We start from the raw sequence: 19,495 nt of genomic DNA on the forward strand, positions 1-19,495 counted from the left end.
CTTATTTCCGCATTACCTGCATCGCTTATGTGTCATACTGTTTTTACTATTCAATGATTGACCCATTCTATCCCGGGAAAGGTGATAAGGAAGTTCGGAAGCCACTGTTCTGCCATTTGTGCAATTATGGCACAGACACCATTTTTAACCATGTATTTATCCTGTGATACGTGCCATCTATTAACATGATTTCTTGCTAATATTATCCAGATTTACGCGATTCCTAATCATCTACAATTTATTGAATTCAAGAATTCAATTCCCGATCGTAGTGTGACGCGCGATTATCTCTATTCAGCGCAAAGGACGAGGTACCGCCTCTGAAAAAGCAGCAACCGAAATCGCGGTCCACGTCGTCGTTTTCCGTGGCAAGAAAATCATCTCTACACTCCAGAGGGAAGACAGACAGCGGGATATCCTGCGGCAGCAGAGACAGCACTCCCGGGTTTTCGGCTAGCGATAAAAAGACACTGAGAATCAGCGAAGAAAATCCAATGCGCGTCATCCCATCTCGAGACAGAAAAGCCAAAGAGTTTCCCGCCAAACGCCCGTCACGTGAAACACGTGACTCCGAGATTCCCGCGCTACGCTACGGATGGATATCGGACGACGATGTATTGGATAGGACTTCTGTAGTGAGCGCGGTGTCGCTGTCTAGCTTCGGCCACAGCGGCACGCCTGTGCCGCCGTTGACTACTCGCAATTTGGCGAAGCACAATCACAATATACTGTCCAGGCAGGTATCTGCTGCTACTGGTAGCGCGCGGTCCAGCGATAAGACGGTGAGGATATCGGAAGCGCCTCCGAGATCGAGCGAGTACTCGTGTGAGGTAAGTGAGATTATGACTGCGTATTATTTGCGTATGTAATGTTAAACGAAATGTGTGGCATATGAATTGATGCAGTATATCTAATCTAGGGATATCAGCTGCTCACACATTATATTTCAGTTTTCGTCGCTTTATTGCTGTGTACAGTGCAATATGCTGTTTCGTAAATAGTTGGACAACTATAAATTTTCCAGCTTTTCCAAATTACATCCAAATTAGAATTATAGCTACACAGTTATATATAAATTAGATGAGAATCAGTATTCCTGCAGTCGCCAAAATTCCGGATTATAACGAAATACAACGGAAATCAGGCCCAGTTCAACCCAATTAGAGTTCAGTCTCATTGGCATTTGGGAATGGCAAATATCTGTACACCGAGCTTGGCTCGTTTCGCACTAGAGTTCTCCTGTGTCATTTTCGGGGAAAACAGAAATTGGAATAGAATGAAAATAAGAGGATAGAAACATTTTACAAATTAAATCATAATTAGATTGCCGGCATTCTATTTGACAACTAGAATTATCTTGTTGACTAAGTCTAGTCGTGCGACCCCATGGCGATGATGCTGGCATAGGACTAGAAGCGGACACACTGATTCAAGTATTCGTATCCCAATCGAGTTATAGTTGCAATGATTTGAGTCGATGATATAGTGAGTGACAATATATATTCGACTATAAAAATTATATTTCCTGTTCTCAACGGCTATCATAGTTTCGATACTTTACAATTTCATTCCCCTCAGACGCCCGACACCGCGGACACGTTCACGCAGAGACTCTGGAGGCGGATATCTTCAATAAAAAATTACTTCAAGCCGGGAGAGCCGCCGCGCGAGCCTGAACGCAAAGGTAAACCGCGATAGTCATTTTGTGTTAATGGTGAAGATGCGCCATGAACTTTCGGAAGCGGCCACCTCTGATTAACTCCTAAGTCGACTTTTGGAAACAACCTGACAAATCTACTTCTCAGACCTTCCATTTTGTACTTTCATGGGGAGTGTCGATGTGTTTTGAAATGCCTGCTACTACTTGTAGTTGAGTAAAAATTTGCGGCATTACTTCTACTTCTATTTCATCACTGGCTACTTTGACCACATCTGCATATATCATATGATATTTATGAACTCTTAATATTCCAGCCCATCCGTTGCGACGCTCGCGGACGACTGCAATCAACGTCCGGGACATCCCCAAAGTCGCGCGTAAACGCGCGCGTAACGCTGCCGATTCGGAAGCGTCGTCGTCCGTCGCCAAATCTGTGGCGTCCACCACGAAGCTGAGGTCTCTACTGCAGTCGCTCCATCCGAACCACGTTCGAACGATCGAGTTGACGCGGGAAAGCCGGGATGAGTCGGCCTCGCGCGCGACGCGGGCGGTGTCACAAGGCCGCAGGAATATAGCGTTCGAAGGCCACGACGAATCGGAAACATTCTGGTAATTATATACAGCAATGGTTATGATGGACTGTACGAGCAGACTATAGTTAAGCCTTTAGGCATAGATTTTTGTCGGTCGTGGGTTTGGATAGTGACGATGTATACTTCTAATTCACGTATAGGTTTTGCCTATACTTGGACGAAGTACTCATTTGATTATGTTTGGTGACTAGTTCACACCTTCTTGAACATTTGTTTTGGACAAAACTACTTACTTTTTGCACCTTCCATTTTTAAAATTAGCTTTGGGATTGGCCTGCGTCACTTTTATATGTGAAGACGTCATAAGAACAGCGCGAAATAAGTAGGCTAATGCAGATTTTTAACTATATAGTCAATAGTTAGCAGAAAATTTTGAAGTTGATTTCGAAAAATTGTCACCTCTCGACCGAATGTACTTTTCAAATCTTTCATTTTTCTATATCGACTTGTAGTGGTTTTGAAAAGCCTTTTTGGAATCCTTACTTAAAATCCAGTAGAAATGTACGGTGTTACTTCTACGTCTGCGTGAGTAGCATTGATGGCTGTGACCTCCAGTGACCGGTGATATGCATGCATATATCATATGATCTGGTCATAGTTGGTCAATGTTGACGTTGAATCTGCCAAAATATAACAACTAGATATAATAGAATTTTCTAAACATTGTCAGCGACTAGTTCGGTGGTTGAAGGACACTTTCTTCGCGACTAGATCAGAATGAAATGGTTCATAGTGCCAGAATTATACGGACGATGCTGAAGTGCTAGATATTCATCGTGATACCGCTTGGTTGTTGCGAAGATCCCACGAATAGCAATGATTCAGATCTCTCACAGAACCATACATTCTGCTTGAGGAATATCTTTTCAAGTGCAGAGCAGTGTTGTAACCAAGTCACATGGCTCCAAGTCACAAGTCAATCTCACTTTTATATCTTTGACTCGAGTCAAGTCGAGTCATTTTTAGTTCACCACCGAGTCAAGTCCGAGTCATGGTATTATGACTCCAGTCCGAGTCCAAGTCATTGCATTGACGGCTCGGTTTCGAGTTAAAGCCTAGTTAAACCCACTTTTTATAACTCTGTTTGGTGATATCGAATGATTCGCATTTAAAATGTACTAATTTTCTTCACTTTTAACAGTTTCTGGTCGCCTTTTCAAGTACCAGTACCAACAGACGAAATGCCAACAGTGTGGTTACATTACTCTTCTTCACAATTACCATGAAATGTCGGTCTTGGCCATCTGAGACCCGAGTCATATGACTTGGCCCGATACATGCGCAATGAATCGAGTCCAGGTCGAGTCAAGTAATTTCCGTATTTTAAGAAAATGACTGAGTCAAGTCGTGTTATCAGAAAATGGCCACTCGAGTCATTGCAGCCCTGGTGCAGAGTAAAATATTCTGCTTCAAAGTCGAGCTAGCGGTACTCCGAAATCGCAGATGTACCACGTTACTGACCAGCTCTTGTACTTAGGTCTTTACGTCACGGGTTGACCGGTTTCTAAATTACACGTAGGAAAATTCTTCAACTGTGAATGTTTTCTTCTAGCATTCCGGGTACAGTGCCTTGTGAAGACACGCGCCGCATAAGTATTGGCACCGCGCGTTCCTATGACGAGGAACGAACGATTGTCGTATCGCAGTACGGAGTCAGCTGAAACGTGATCCCGGATTTGTGTTCGCCGTAAGCGATTGCCGAAGAAGCTTCGCAGTGCATGCAGTGACTGTTTGTCAGCCGCAGATTTTAGTCATTTTTAAGACGTTTATCCTACTCTTTTTGCATGGACTTCTCACACTAACCGCTGTAATTATGAGTCGTGCTTTTGTTCGGTTGTCTGGAACTGTTGCTGTTGCTTTTTCTAACAGATGAGAATGCAGGTCTTAGTTTATATTTTTGTGAATTCAGTTCAATGGGAGTGTCTCGATGCTTGCCTTTTCATTACAAATGGTCTTGAAAATTTGGCTTCGAGTCGGTATCTGAGAGTTGAACGCTGTAGTGCAGAGGTCTCAAACTCAAATGTTCTCGCGGGCCAATTTTCCAGTTTTTGATGACGCCGCGGGCCGCAGCATCAAGGGTATTCCATGTCTTCCCAAGTAGGCCTTAGTGGACGGGAAATTGTCCTATTGAAAGTGAGCCGATAAAGCAGGCTGACATTCGTCACACATCTGGAAAATGTGATTTACTCCTGTATTAATTTAGGTCTGGCATGAAAAAAATCATCACATTCATAACTATTTGAATAAAAGTGTTGTTGTTCTTGATATATATTAATTATAAGATATAGACGCCATCTGAGTGGAAACATATATAATGTCATCATAAAAGTTATCACGTTATAATTTTGTAGCTACTATAAATATTGTGAATTCAACAGGTTGATAATAAAGATTGATCTGATATCACAGCATTTTGGGGTTTAGAAGTGTAGCTCAATCCAGGATTCTGGTATACTGCTGATAAGTGGGTTATCAAGCTCATGGTCTATTACCTTCGAATATTAGAGCAGAAAAATAATAATATAAATACATTATTGAATGTGTCATAGGCAGGCCTGTTTATTTTTGGATGTTGGGTTTTATTTTTGGAGATTCTCCAAAAATAAGATTTGAAAACATCCAAAAATAAGAATTTTTGGATGATGTTTTTCAGTGAAATATACAAGTCAGAGCGATGTAAACGATCAGAAAACTCATAAAACACACAAAACGGCACCTATGTGAGGGAAGGGGTCACCGAAACGCTAAAACTACTTCCACTCAATCCACTTCACGTTTCTGCTGACCTTGCCTGTCTGCCTGCCCGCCCCTCCGCCTTTGTACTGCTATAAGTTTCACAGTGCGACACGTAGAGAAGACGGGAAGGCAGCTTGAGTGAGGCAAAGGGAACGGAGAAATCATATACAGCCACCTCTGTCGCAATCACTTCGTCCACACGATGACGGGACTCATCTGCTGATGCTTCAGACGGCAACACAACTTGATCCAGAGTAGATGGAAAGCGTGTGACCCAAGTTTGTTGACGCTCGTTTATTGTCAATGAAGAGGGTGGCCTCTTGGTTGACTGGAAACCGTACCAAATTCCTTGATGTTATGGACGAAAACAGTCCGACGTGTGCAAGTTCGCTGCTGTGGTGGATCCATCTGATCGTTCTCGATCGCATGGTCACGCTCGCACACAGCTGAGCACCGCCGTCACGAAGCTTCATGGTCTTGATGTTCTGATCATGGAGCAGCAGGAGCTCATGCGCCTGGTCGAACGCCTGTGTCCAGGTGAGGACTGGGACGAGGACCGCCACAAGGAAGGTTTTCTGGTCAGAGGGTGTTGGGATGTCAAGTTCAATGAGGCACGCAACTTCGTGGAGGATCAGAGGTTTCAAGCGCATTACTGACGAGCGCTTTTCAGGAGCAAAGGCTTGGAAGATTGGAAAGTTTGAAGAGTTAGACATTCCTCGATTTTTGGACCCCTAACCTAGATGTTTCCCACAATTGCTACGTTCGAGGCCGATATCTCGAAAATCAAGGGGGGGGGCGTCTCGCAGTGATTAATATTCTTTAGAAGGCATCCTCCAGGCCAAAGACTAAATTTGTGAAGAATGTATTGGAAAGTTAGATCAAGATCACTGATGATATCTATGTGTTGGAGGACTTGAATACATGATAATAACATACTTTTGGTGGATTTTTTCAGTAGTAATCGGGCTCAGAACACCTTCAATTCTTATTTTTGGAGATTCTCCAAAAATAAAATTTGAAAACATCCAAAAATAAGCTATTTTTGTTATTTTTGGAGAAATCCAAAAATAAACAGGCCTGGTCATAGGTGAAGAAATTTCGGAACGCCGAGCAACCCATTGTCGTTACATCGTTGGAGCGTACCACTACGGCTCTCAATACATTTAAGTGGCCTTAACATGGTTTAGCGACCAAAGAAGTAACTAGTAGATTGCAAATGGTTGTCATAACCACTTGCTTAGTAAGCGAAATACCAAGCTGCGACCTTCTGATCTATTACTATTCCCGTGACTCTGTGCCCATTCGGGTCATTTTCATTTGGCCGTCGAGTCTGCCCGAGTCCGAGTAATTCTTATAAAGGTCGTGTCCAATGTCTAACTCACAAATTTCAGTCACGAATCGTCTAATTACGGTGACCGATTCTTTAATTATTTATTATAGTGTCGCCCACCGTAAATACTATTTTATTTAAATCAAAATTTTTCGACGGCAATAACTCCGCTTCCAATGGTTGGAATTGAACCAAATTTGGTGAGGATCGTTTCTATAGATAGCTTAACACTTTCATGGGGTGGACAGAAAATTTTCAATATTATCAAGTAGCCAGTACGATTTGAGAAAAAAGTCATTTTTGAATCTCAAAACTAGGGGCATGCTTTCCAAATACCGTTTCTGTAGTGGATTCGTTTTTAGACTAGTGCTTTACCAATTTCAATGTATCAAAGTACTTCACTACGTTCAAAGTGGAATGGTAGCAGTGTACTGGTTTGCAGTTCCTGATAGGCATCCGTCTACGGAAATGCTATTGATCCACCTACTTTCACAGGTAGCCTACTTGGTAGGACAACTTTAGAGTTACCTGGATGTCATGATGACCTAAGTTGATGCAAATCAGATTTCTCAATCCGCTGATCTCTCTGGTAATGCCGCGCCAGAAATTGCCCATATCGGTTAGGTTATAGTGAAGTGAGTGCGAATATTGAATGAGCATGTTGAATATCCGCGTATCACGATGAAATAATTCGTTGTCGTATATGTCAGACAGATGAACCGGCTCTGGCCCAGAGAAGCAAAATAACGATATTGAGCACAATTCGGAGCATGTATATGCGGCGCCGTAACGAAACCGTCAATCCCGCAAATTGCACGTCGCTGTTGAAAATCAAATCCAATTGTCACTTTGGCATGTTCTCCCACTAATCAATGTGTGCAAAAGAGAACGTTGATTTCAATGGGCCTGCAGCACAAAGATTTGGCGCCGAGCTACAACCACACATGACGACTCGGGATTATTATGCAGAGAATGTTATATTCATATTGAACATGAGCACAACCTGAATACACAAGTAAAAATGGAAAAGAAAGCATGGTTCGGTATAGTTCGGTCGGTTCCAAAGTTATACAGGCGTGTCCGGCGTTGTAAACTACAGAACGTCGTCTGTGTTATCTCCAGATATCTGCTCGTCTCGGGCGATTTCTAAAAACGATCGAAAAGGGTAACCACTAACCAGTGACCATGTCCTTTCGAATTGTGCCATCAACGTGACAACACCAAAACGTTACAGAACTAATCACCTTCGCAATATCCGTCAGTTCCGCGCGGCGAGAAATGTAAAACCTTTCGACGGACCAATCCTCGCGGCCCTCTCACCAAGTAGCTACGAAGTATGCATTCGACGGTGCTGGTGTCTACAAGCTGGTATCCCTCTTCGCAACGTAACTTAACTTTTTCTCCCACATCATAGGCGTCCTTTGGATTGTCAACTATGAGTCCCACCTGGTCGGAAATCGCTTTACATTGCAGTCTCTCTAAATGATAAAGAAAAACAACGATCATGAGCAATTGTATTGCATAGTTTGCTACTCCCAAGGTTTTGATGCGCTGTCTCTCTTATAGTCCCTATACATATATATGCCTGTGCGGACTCCTGTATATAGGCTACGTTTCAGGGATTATATGGTCAAGAAAATGCAACCTCATGCAAACCCATTCTCTATAGAGGCGGCATATCTTTTCCTTTAAGCGAAATATTCATGCAGATGTTTTCCCCATGGCTATTCAATTTCTACAACGGTTCGTCCCTTGCTTTATATCAGGGGTCGCCAACTCAAAATGGGTCGCGGGCCACTTTTCAGAATTCGTCGAGGCAGCGGGCCGCATGAATTCAACATCGAGATAAAAATAGGCAACGCTGTATAACAGACACGGTTTGATAACTATTATACGTCAGTACAATGCTAACATGGACGGCGGGTAAATCGTGAGTAGCCATGTTATGAATAACCAGGATCCGTATTGTAGTCGCGCGTGGCGCGAAAACATTTTCATATTCTTGAGTGAATTTCGTCATTAGTATTAGTATCGTATCACATATTACTATCGAATATTTATCCTTTCTCAGCCCATGTGATCATATTCATTGGTGGAATTGATGCAGGGGGCGTTTTCGAAAATTTAGGGAACTTATTAAAATGCTGTGCTGCATCTTTGGGTTGGCCAATTGTTATTAGACCCGTTGTTGCATGCTGTTGTTTCTCGACATCTCATCAGGATTGTCGATATAGTGGGAAGATATTGGATTCGCCCAAACGTAGGACTACCAGAAACAAATTTCCGTTGTGGTGAGTAGAACACGATTACAAATTGGTATTTATTTATGGGGCGCATCATTTTCCTCTGCAGTTCGCATCTATACTGTGGGGCTCCGATTACAAAGGACGCTACTATACAAATATCGAAAGTCAACTCGCATTGAATCGCGCATAGCGCGAAGAAAATTTCAAGAATACTTAAAACTTCTCAATAATTAGGGAATCGGTTGGTAAATTCAATTTGAATATTGACGGCCGCCAACACATCCTATTCAAAATAAGTGTCGACAGGCGCATAATTTTCCTTCTACTACCGCAGATTCGCCACCGCTGGACTAAAGAATCGATATGCTGGTTAGCTATAGACACGGTAGGCCTACTTGCTAGAAAACTATCTCCTCGTAAAGCTTGGTCTTTTGGGGGTCCGTAGTCGTTTTCTAAGCGTCTTGGTTTGGGCAGTGGTCGACGATCGCACGTCAAGGCAATATGCCAATTCATATCAGCAAATTTTCCCCCATGGAATGATATTACCATCGCCGAAGCCGTATCAGCTAGTGAGGAATAGTGACATTGGGCACAGGAATAACAACAACAATATGTTTAAACTGAAATCAATTTCACCATTTCAAAATGCTTTACTAAGCGTTCTTCAGAAATTTCAAATCAGGTCGCAGGCCGCAAAATCTGACCTCGCGGGCCGCATGCGGCCCGCGGGCCGCGTGTTGGTGACCCCTGCTTTATATGGTGTTGTTACAGTGGTAAACAGTATCTCTTGGTACTATAAACTTTTCTATACCCGTATGAATTCCAATATCCAGTATAATGTTTGGATTGAAGTCGTTAATACTGAATTTTGGTGCAGGAATACCTATACTTACTGCTGCACGTATCCCGTTTTAGTTTGGGCTGAAATGATCCGAGACCATGCATTCGGTTGATGTAGTTTATGAGATCCTGCGTTTCGTCATATCCGCAGACCGCCGTTTCAGGTCCGTGAAGGTCGTAACCGTCTTCGCACGTAATATCGATACTGTCTCCTGATTCGTATATTTCTTTTTCGGGCGATACGATGAGGCCTGGGCATTTGGGCACTCTGCATCTCGCTTTTTCTGTGAAGCAGTATAGCAAAACTCAGCAATATACTATATATTATATAGCACAAGTATAACCTGACTAATATACACTTGGCTAGCGCGACTGTACGCATGTGGACATCGCCAACTCTTACAGATTATGCTGATATCGCCACAAAACGCCTGGGCTTCACACTCGAGTCCTGAATTTAGCATTAAATGTTGAATTCATGACGTATCGTGCTCATCTAGTCTAACAGGCAACTTACATCACAATGACCTAGAGCAGTGGTTCTTAATCTTTTTGTCTTCGCGAACCCCTTCTGTACCGTCAACTTTAAGTCCGAATTTAGCTCAATTATCATGCAACCGTCATATGTATTGTGAAGAAAATTAACTATGGGCTAGTGATAAACAACAACAAGTCGACTTTTCTTAAAGTAACATACCATAATATATGTAATAATTAGCTAGAAATACGCGGTATTGTCTAGATAATCCCCGCCTACAATATAATTGATATAAACGAGTGTCGAAAATCCATTTCGACAATGATGATATATGGTCGCAAATTTAATGTTAACGCGTATGGGTATGATCGCAACATGTGTGGCCCCACAGTTGAATTCTGGGGTGAGGTTTCAATCCTATTGATACAGATTAAGAAAAATTCTTTTGAAATTTCCCTTTCAACCGACTGATCAGATTTGCTGAGACTGAGACAACTTCAAATCCAAAATGTTTTGCAAACACTTCGAAGTCCACCTGATTTACCTTACTGCTACTTTTTATTCTTTCCATAAGAGCCAGAGAAACATCCCTATAAACGGCAATATGTTTGATCAGCAATTTGGAATTTCGCAACGAAAATGAGTTTACACGGTAGCATGTTTCTTCGCAGACGGCGTGCTGTTGATGCGAGTCCTGAAGTTTTAGAAGAATTATGGTGATTTCACAAATTATAAAAATTAATCAATTAGGTAATCAATCATTTTGCAATTTTAGCGGTTTCGCGGACCCCCTGGAAATGCTTCGCGGACCCCCGGTTGAGAACCACTGACCAATGGTTTTGTCGGTTCGAATTGGTTGTTGGCAGAAAGGTGTCAACTTTGAACCCAACACATGTCGTATCATCCATTGAGACGATAGCAGACGACATAGATAAAATTAAGATTTGGCAGCTTATATACAATATTTAACGTCCACTTACAACATTATAATTTATTTATTGTTATTTATTACCGTTATTACTAATTATTTAATTACCTGTAAGCAGACGTTGGATAAGGTGTGGAAGCAACCTCGAAGATTACTTTGTCATGTAATGCCCTAATAGTAATCGCATCATTTCGTAATTGCATACTTGATTCATCTCATTTATATTACGCACCTTTTTGAGGTACTAGGTAGGGGAGCGGGGGTTACCACGAGACTTGTGGGCTGACGGTTTCTGATTGTTGCTTGCTAGTATATTGATCATTGGTAATTTTTCTGGCGGTAATTGCACCAAAGCAGGAGGAGATTCCGCACATACAGATACTATTGACGTTCCAGTTCGGTGTTCAGTCAACGATACAGTCTTATTGACATATGCTGGTGGGTGTGAACTTGTTCACTCTGATTTCAATTATACGAATATCACTTACTGCTGCAAACAGGACTATAAAATTTGAAGAAATCGTCTAACAATTCCTCGTCTTCTTCATCATCATCTTGGTTCTTCCGTTTGAATTGAAAGTGTCCGTATGGGAGACAGACGCTAGTGTCTGACGCTGTTAACTCGTAGCCGTCCTCACATGACAGTGTGATATTTTCTCCGATTTCGTATATCTCCTTCGCAGGACTAAAGACAAGCCCAGCATGTTTGGGCGGTGGACAATTTAAGTGTTCTAAACAGAGATGAAATTACATTAATTTACATGTTGTCTGTTCTTGCTAGGTGCAGGGCCGTAACAGCACTTCGTCAGCCCCCCCCCAAAAAAAACTTTGGTCTTGGGCCCCCCATAGGGTTATAGGCCGAACTTCTGGGGGACTTCGCCCCCAGATCTCCCTCCGGCGATACACTATTTACCGCTATTTGTCATATTCGTTGGGAGTTTGTTTGTTGAATCATCTTTTGTGGCCTAAGCGCGCGAAGCGCGGAAAATTTCTGGAATTCATGATTGAATCGGTCAGTATGATCGGGAATTGCATATATATTGTTATCAATTTTTATCTTCTCTCTGCTCACGTAATCACATTTGCTGGTAGAGCTGAGTGAGGTGTGTTTGAAAAGGAAGGACTACTCAATAATAATAATTAAACATATTCGGGCGTATACCCGTTGGCAGGAACGAAACAGTACCTCGTAAGGCCCCCGAAAACGTGGGTCTTGGGCTCCCATAGGGTGATAAAACGACCGCCCCATCACGTTGTTCGCGTTTCTCACGAAATCATCTGTACTGTATTGTGAGTAGAGCGCGAAGCGCGAAAATTTTTGATAATTTATGATAAAATCGGTCAATCAGATCGGCGATTGCGTATATATTATGCTATCAATTTATTCAATTTGTCCTCTCTACTCCCGTAATTAGATTTACCGGTAGAGCTGAGTGAAGTGTCTTGAAAACGGGAGGGCCCGTAAATAATAATTAAACATATTCGGGCGGGCGGACCCGTTGATATGACTTCATTACATGATGTTATTTCGTGACTTCCAGTCTGCTATATCAAAAAATATAGAATCGCCCAAACGTAGGCTTCTAAACTAAGAGACGCACACGATTTCAAATTGGTATTTCTTCACTGGCATAAAATTTTTCCCAGCGGGATGGTATTTGTTTTGTGAGGTTCAGATTGCAAAGACAGGAACATTCGGCGCCAGTCATTTAGGCTCCTATGGACAATTAAACCTATATGTATTTTGTATATATAACGAAGTCTTCGGTCAGCATAAGGGCATAGACCTTTTCGGCCAAGGTTTTCTCGCTGCCGATCGTTCTGGCACACTTCTTGGAGTCGCATGTTATATGGCCTAAAACTTGATTGTATTTCTTGGTGGGTCGTGGCGCGGTAGTGGCCCAATACCCAATAATAAAGATTAATGGCTACTTGAATTCGCTAATACTCTATGATTTATGCTAATTCACGAAATAATTTTGGGCCCCCTTCGAGCTCGGCCCCCCCAATTGGGGGGTTTGGGGTGCGGCAGTTACGGTGCTGGCTAGGTGCATGCCCATCGGTAACAAATATAACGTACTTTGACAGGCTTTGAATGCGCCTGCTCCGAACGTGGCTGTGCGGCCAAAATAGGACGTATGCACTTCGCAAGTATAAATGTCGGATCCAACTAATTGGTATCCCTCTTCGCAAGAGATGGTAACATTTTCGCCTTCTTCGTAAAGCGTCTTGCTGCTATTGACGATTATGCCTTCTCCGTTTGGCGCTCGACACCGTGGTATTTCTTGAAAAAAAAGAATCGAATTATTAGGCCGCGTCAATGAGAAAACCTTTTTGCATAATTTTTGTAACTTTAGTGAAAGATGAAATGGAATTGGGTGATAATATTCATCGAATTGTGCTGCACAGTTGTGCAACGTATTGAAATTAGTAAAGCGTTTGAAAACATAGGTTTTATCTCATAGAAGCCTGTGCTTAAGCAAATGACTTGCATGTGAAACGCATGTGACCTGGTTATTAACGCAAAAAGAGGCAGTCAAAAATGAAGGCTCCCTGTAAGCAACTTCGTATTTCATACATATTCAACATTATCAGGAGATCATCCACACGGGAAATGAGCCGAGACATGATGCGATGCCGTAAATTGGTGATGATAATAAATATAGCATATAGAATTATATTCAATTGAATAGTATATTCATATTGAAACAAACCCGAATATTTTCGGCTGACACTCGTCATGGGTAATCGTCAGCAACTAGTAGAGAATTGGAAAGAACATTGTGTGTGTCAGCCGCAAATATTCGGGTTTATTTCAATATGAATATACTATTCAATTGTATATTGAAGTTCTGTACCTCCAAGAAGCTCTTTGAATTATATTCATAGTTTAAAATAATGGGAATTAAGGATGAAGAGTTTATTTTTGTCTGTACTGTACCGTCGAGGTCCTTTAACGATGCAAAGATTTCCGTGTTGTGCAGATATATTGTATTATTACAATGGTTTGTGCTCCATCATTCGGCGTGCCGCGTATAATTCGTCATCATATCCTTACGTTAACGTCATCTTCAGCGCTGCACTATTTTGCAATATCTATTTACGTATTACGTTAGAGTTACCAAATTTTTGCGGGCGAGTTGCGGACACTCTTTAGCGCCAACTAGCGGAATTTTAAATGAGGTGTGACACATTGTCTTTCAATGTGATGTCACCTTATTAAAGCTGTATCTATCGACCAGAGGTGGTCACGATCCGGATAGAGAGTCGATATAATGTTAGGTCGGGGCATTTAAATGATTGTGTGCTGTAACCAGGACCGAAACTTCTGCAAGTTCTAGGGGGCTTAAAATTTGGTTTCTATATGGATCGGGTCGTTAAATTTTGTGAATGAAATCTGTATATAATATTGAATCCTGCGTATATTACAACAAAATTTTGACCCTTTCTCCACCCACATGATCATAGTTAGCGGGAGAGCTGGTGGAGGATGATGAATTCGAAAATGCAAGGTGCGAAATTACACATAGTAAAGTCATGTCATGTCACACGGATAAAACTATTTATGAGCCTAAATGCCGCTCCGGTCTAGCAGGTTGCACACCCGGTGGTTTTCAACCTTTTATTGTCGCGACTTCATTTCTAATTTGAAAATTGTCTGTGGCCCGGCTCAAAATTTGATAAGCTGATTACTGAAAACGGTCAGCACCTTTGCCTGGAGTTACTCAGGGCCTATTTTGGAACGCGAACCAAAAAGAAAGGCAAACGACCCCCAGGTCTGGAGCCACTGTATTTGACTAAAGCATCTAAACGGGCTTAACCAACTGGCTCTAGGAATATACCGTTCTTCTATGATTGCGATTCCAATTAGACTTTTTTCTATAAATAATGGGTAATTTATTTATTTTTGATTGCATGTTTTGCGAGGGTTGGGGCCAATTGCGCAGTGCTGACATGGTATCTGCGCACAGTAAATCCAAGCTGCGCACAACAAAATTCGGAGTGATCACTTTTTTATAGTCGGTACACCCTGTTGTCCAAGGGACCGTGCAGTGAGCTGGCGAGTGTGCGCATACTCGTGAAAAATTAGAGGTAACATTGGCTGGTGGCACTAAACGCAATGAATGTGACACTAAATCGCGCGCAGCACGCAGAAAAAATTTAAGTGGTATAAATCTGCCCAACAATAATATCTTTTTGCTGATTTGCCAAAAAAAAATTGATCCTATTTCAAGCCTTCAAAATTCCGAACATTTAAGCATATTTTAGAATTTCCTCCCGGATGCAGTTTGAACGGTGAAATTCCGGACATGTACCGGAAATTCCGGACGTGCGGCAACCCTATATTACGTACCTTCGCACGTGTCGGCGTATATGCCAGGAACAAACACGCCGCGGCCGCCGAAGAAGCCTGCTATCACCCGACAAGTGCTGTTCGTTATCGCATTGTTGAAACGGTAGCCTTCCCGGCATGACAATTCGATTGTTTCGTCATGCGTGTACATCGATTTGCGGGGTTTGATGACCAGTCCTTGGAAATTTGGCGCCCAGCAGAAGTTCACTGAAAAGAATACGATAAGTTATATGTAGCTTTGAAAAACGAGCCATACTTCGCGGCATTATACTTGAAATTTCATGATATATTTTTACATTTTTGCTAACCTAATTAGGTACATGACTATCTTTGGTTTTATGCGAATCTCTAATTCATTTATGTAGTGAGAATTAGATAATTTATTCATGATGAAATAAACCCGAATACTTTCGTCTGACACTCGCCAGGGGTAATCGTCAGCAACTGCTAGAGAATTGAAAATAGTTCTCGTGGTCAATCTGGTTTCTTTGCAGCATTTGCGCGAAACCTTATAAACCTTATGTTGTATCTGAAGTAATCTGTATATCTCGAGGTATAATATTTCTGTGTTGTGTTATTAGGGTTGCAGTATCTAGCTTACGCTAATCTTTGGTGAATGTGAGTGTGTTATGTTCTTGATCTTGTTTGATCAATAACTCATACGACGAGATTTCAGATATTAAATCAGTATATTATCAGCAGGTTAACTTTAAGACAGGCGACACGATCCAGAGCGCAGTTAAACGAAAGACGGTAGACAACAGAACACAAGGGTATAACTACGAAGCACGACACACGAGGAAATAATTATTAGCGGTAATTACTAATCCTAGACAAATAAGACACAAACGATACCAACGTAAAATGCACGAACATAACTAGTGTATTTTGCGCTATATATGGAGTGACTGTAGCCAGACTTGCACAAATGAACAATTTAGTTAATTGACGGTCGACGGGTCATCTATATAACTACCGGATTTTTGAGTAGTTCTAGTTCCAGTTGCGGATTTTAAAAAGTGTGGAGTTCTGGTTCTAGTTGCGAGTTTAAAAATTGAGCATATTCCAAGTTCTTGTTGCGTATTTTGAAAATCCAAATCTGACTGTTGCGAATCAAATGTCGGCGCGTAGGCTTAGACAGGCCAAATATGTACTCCGAACAGTATGTTCATAACTATCTATATTTAATTATTACGTTTTTACAGTTTGAAAATACTTATTACCTTGTCGGTACCTGCGGTAGCCGAAGTAATTTCTGTAGAGGGCTCCATTTGCGAAGGCCAAGCCCATGATCAGAAGCAACACCGAAGACGCCATACTATAGATTTTCCGGACCGTATGCTTTAATATATAGTTTATTCAATGCAGTATCGCCCTACAGGTGTTGTCCTCCTGAAAATTACAGATTGATAAATTCAACTTCACCGCAACGTCGCTCCCCTTCGGAGATCTTCAGAAGGAACCTGGATGTTCCAATGCCGAATAGAGGCGGCTTTTGTTCCTTCTGCGTTGTCTTCGCAAATGAACCGAATTTCGGATATTTATACCGTATTTCGTTAATGTTTTCTTTGGTCGTAAGTATACTTGAGAGTTCTAGTTGTTTCTGGTGCGAAACTGTTGCGTCCTCTATTGGCGACTGTGCTCACGGAAGCTGAATGTTGATCAAACTTGACTGGCACGTTTGTGACCAAGGTCGTCATTGACCTTTGGAAAAATATCTTGAAAAGCCACACGAAAATACCTCCAACATGAAACGTTGTATAGCCTTTGGCCGAGGCTTTGACTGCCATTGGTTATGTCATCACTTCGGACTCTTATGGGCTCAAGTACAATGCACGCGCTTACTCTTGGTTGGATTACCACAACATAAGCGAAAAAATATTCGATATATAGAGCTGCAAAGGTCCGACGTAGTGAAGCTTATGCCGCCAGATGCCAGACTACCTGCCCGTCTATAAGTACAAGCAGTTTGTACTCATAAAGTCTATGACTGGGAACAACTATTCGTATACTCGGATCCGGATCGAATCGTCTTCTCTTTTCGCGAACCGATTTCGACACTAACAGTTCTTCAATCAGCTAAATTGTAATTTTGAAGTTTTCTTATCATCGCTGCAGTTTTTGAGCGATTCGGCATATCACAGAATATTGCAGTGCTTTAAATCCACGAAAACAATAATAAACGCATGAATTAATAGCCAATAGCCTACTTCCCTTTTCTGCATTGGTGTATAGTTCGATTTCGTCAGTATTAAACATATCGGCGTGACTTTGTGGCATTGGTTTCCTCATTTATGTGTCAAAAATGAAAACACGGTTTGGAACCTTGCCTGGATGATCGCAGTGTGATTATACCGCCGACAGTCCGGCCTTTGCGACCATCGCCGCATTTACCTGTGTCTTTCTATCTTACGAATGTAGCTCGGCGAATGAAGAGATAGCGTAGTGGTATAATCCACAGCTGCAACACCACTGTGGGTTCGAGTCCGACCGAGGTCGACCCCAGAATTTCCTACCTAATTGTTGGAGGTTTATCTAGGCTCCTCGCCATTTTATCCGTGTACTTGGTGTCTCATAAAAGCCGACAAGTGGACCGCGCTACAAGTAGGCAGCTACGGAATAACTAACAATGTAGCTCGTTATTTGACGACACTGCAAGATTACGACAACGCGAAACGAGACATTATTATTGGTCAATCAAGAAATCCGAATCTCAATAATAATACACAATATAATCATAGACTTTATTTTATATTTTTGTCCTAATAGCTATCCCTATTTGTGGATATTTGCGCAGGCGAATTATCTTATACCCACTTTCCCATATGGCAATAATCACAAATCCGCAATGATTACCTACCTCGTTACGCAAAGATGCGTGTGTTGCCAATAAGCTCACGTCGATGGACATTGGAGTGCTGGACCTTGCCAGTCGACTTCCCATTGTTTGCATTTTTGAATAACAGTAAAACGACAAAAATATTTGATGGAGCAAACAGGCTGAATTTGTTGTATCAGAATTATGGATAGACTGGGAGCGGAATGCTACTCACGTCACGCATATTCGCTAATATTTTTACGTTGTAATCATTGATATTCGAATTTCCTTAAATATTGGCGGATAGGGGTGCTTTCCGCAAGAAGTCGGCGTCTGATGTAATGTAATCGAAAAGCAGCGGAGGTATAGAAACTATTATAGCTAGTTGGTGACTTGTTAAAACTGCGTGAGTGAAAAAAACTGCCGCGACCCGGGATTGAACCAGGGACCTTCAGATCTTCAGTCTGACGCTCTCCCGACTGAGCTATCGCGGCATAGTGTGGCCAGTACGGGGATCGAACCCGCGACATTCGCGTTATTAGCACGACGCTCTAACCAACTGAGCTAACCGGCCGACAAGCACCGCCTGCTAACCTCAATTGTACGTTTTATGGTTTGGTTGGTATGGTTGTTTACACTTGCATGTCGCTTCAAGTCTACGTCGCCGATGGTTATTCGTTAATATTTAAGCTGGAGATAAATTAACTAGAGGTTCTCGTTGCAGCATGAAGCCGTGTACAAGCACATGTTCGAGTTTTCAGACCATATCATTACAAGATTCCACTGCTATAGAGTGTTGTCCACAATACAGCACAAAACTACGCAATTTCCCGTTATACATTGTGGAGCTCTTCCAATCAGGTATACAAATCTGATAAAACTGCGGTATATTTGCGGCTACATAATACGCCATCAGGACATTTGTAGAAAATTTGAGAACATTGTTTTACAGCACCATCTTCGACATCTTATGATACATTCAACTGTCATTGTTCTCTACAACTTAGTGAACTGAAAAGAAATTACATGGCCTAGTCCTAAATGATAAGCAGCAATGTAGCAAGAGCATATAGACATAGCCACTGGACGAAAACCATTTTTGCGCCTGTAGAGGGTTCATTGCACTCGGGCCCAAGGTATTATACGATAATATATGCTTTAAAACTGATCGCATGAATCCTGCGTAAATCAAACAATCTCGGATAAGGTGTCACATAATGTTTGGTAAGTCGGCAATATTGTACCGGGTAAACTGCATGAGCGTACACTTTAAAACTTAAGAGGTATTCTTTTATTTGGCTTTTCCTTCCTCGTCGTCGATACCCAGTTCCTCCAAACCCAAGGGGTCGATCTCAAGGTCTTCCGGTGTCTCCGTGTCAACTTGACTGACAGCCGTGGTCTGCGGCTCATCGAAGGGATTTTCCGTCGAGTCTGCAACACGATATTGTATTACGATTGGGTAATAAGCGCGAGAAACCTGTTTATATATAGCCAGTTTTAGATATCCCTGAT

The 19,495-nt window shown here is 42.0% G+C and overlaps 2 protein-coding genes, 1 long non-coding RNA gene and 2 other non-coding genes across 5 annotated transcripts in view; 1 reads left to right on the top strand and 4 right to left on the bottom strand.

Annotated features, from left to right (window-relative positions):
• Positions 1-4,214, top strand: part of LOC145454230 (uncharacterized) — a 66,859-nt gene extending 62,645 nt beyond the window's left edge. Inside the window, exons 72-75 of the mRNA XM_080332234.1 lie at positions 299-830; positions 1,579-1,684; positions 1,975-2,269; positions 3,806-4,214. Coding sequence (XP_080188360.1) covers positions 299-830; positions 1,579-1,684; positions 1,975-2,269; positions 3,806-3,914 — 1,042 coding nt within the window. The 3' untranslated portion in view covers positions 3,915-4,214. The remainder of the gene's footprint in view (positions 1-298; positions 831-1,578; positions 1,685-1,974; positions 2,270-3,805) is intronic.
• Positions 1-6,360, bottom strand: part of LOC145454741 (uncharacterized) — a 55,498-nt gene extending 49,138 nt beyond the window's left edge. The window contains exon 1 of the long non-coding RNA XR_013920211.1: positions 5,836-6,360. This is a non-coding gene — a long non-coding RNA (uncharacterized LOC145454741). The remainder of the gene's footprint in view (positions 1-5,835) is intronic.
• Positions 6,361-7,279: 919 nt separating this feature from the next.
• LOC145454231 (uncharacterized) overlaps positions 7,280-19,495 on the bottom strand; it is a 63,591-nt gene continuing 51,375 nt past the window's right edge. The window contains exons 12-19 of the mRNA XM_080332235.1: positions 19,278-19,414; positions 16,591-16,678; positions 15,166-15,372; positions 12,892-13,095; positions 11,300-11,542; positions 9,459-9,689; positions 7,564-7,797; positions 7,280-7,465 (exon numbers count right to left, since the gene is read on the bottom strand). Coding sequence (XP_080188361.1) covers positions 7,413-7,465; positions 7,564-7,797; positions 9,459-9,689; positions 11,300-11,542; positions 12,892-13,095; positions 15,166-15,372; positions 16,591-16,678; positions 19,278-19,414 — 1,397 coding nt within the window. The 3' untranslated portion in view covers positions 7,280-7,412. The remainder of the gene's footprint in view (positions 7,466-7,563; positions 7,798-9,458; positions 9,690-11,299; positions 11,543-12,891; positions 13,096-15,165; positions 15,373-16,590; positions 16,679-19,277; positions 19,415-19,495) is intronic.
• Trnaf-gaa (transfer RNA phenylalanine (anticodon GAA)) lies at positions 18,405-18,477 on the bottom strand. Its single transcript has one exon. It is a non-coding gene; the product is annotated as a tRNA-Phe (tRNA).
• Positions 18,484-18,557, bottom strand: Trnai-aau (transfer RNA isoleucine (anticodon AAU)). Its single transcript has one exon. It is a non-coding gene; the product is annotated as a tRNA-Ile (tRNA).

The sequence above is a fragment of the Botryllus schlosseri genome, chromosome 13 (assembly GCF_051294905.1).
Source record: "Botryllus schlosseri isolate E-star chromosome 13, Bs_hap1, whole genome shotgun sequence".
NCBI lineage: Eukaryota > Metazoa > Chordata > Ascidiacea > Stolidobranchia > Styelidae > Botryllus > Botryllus schlosseri.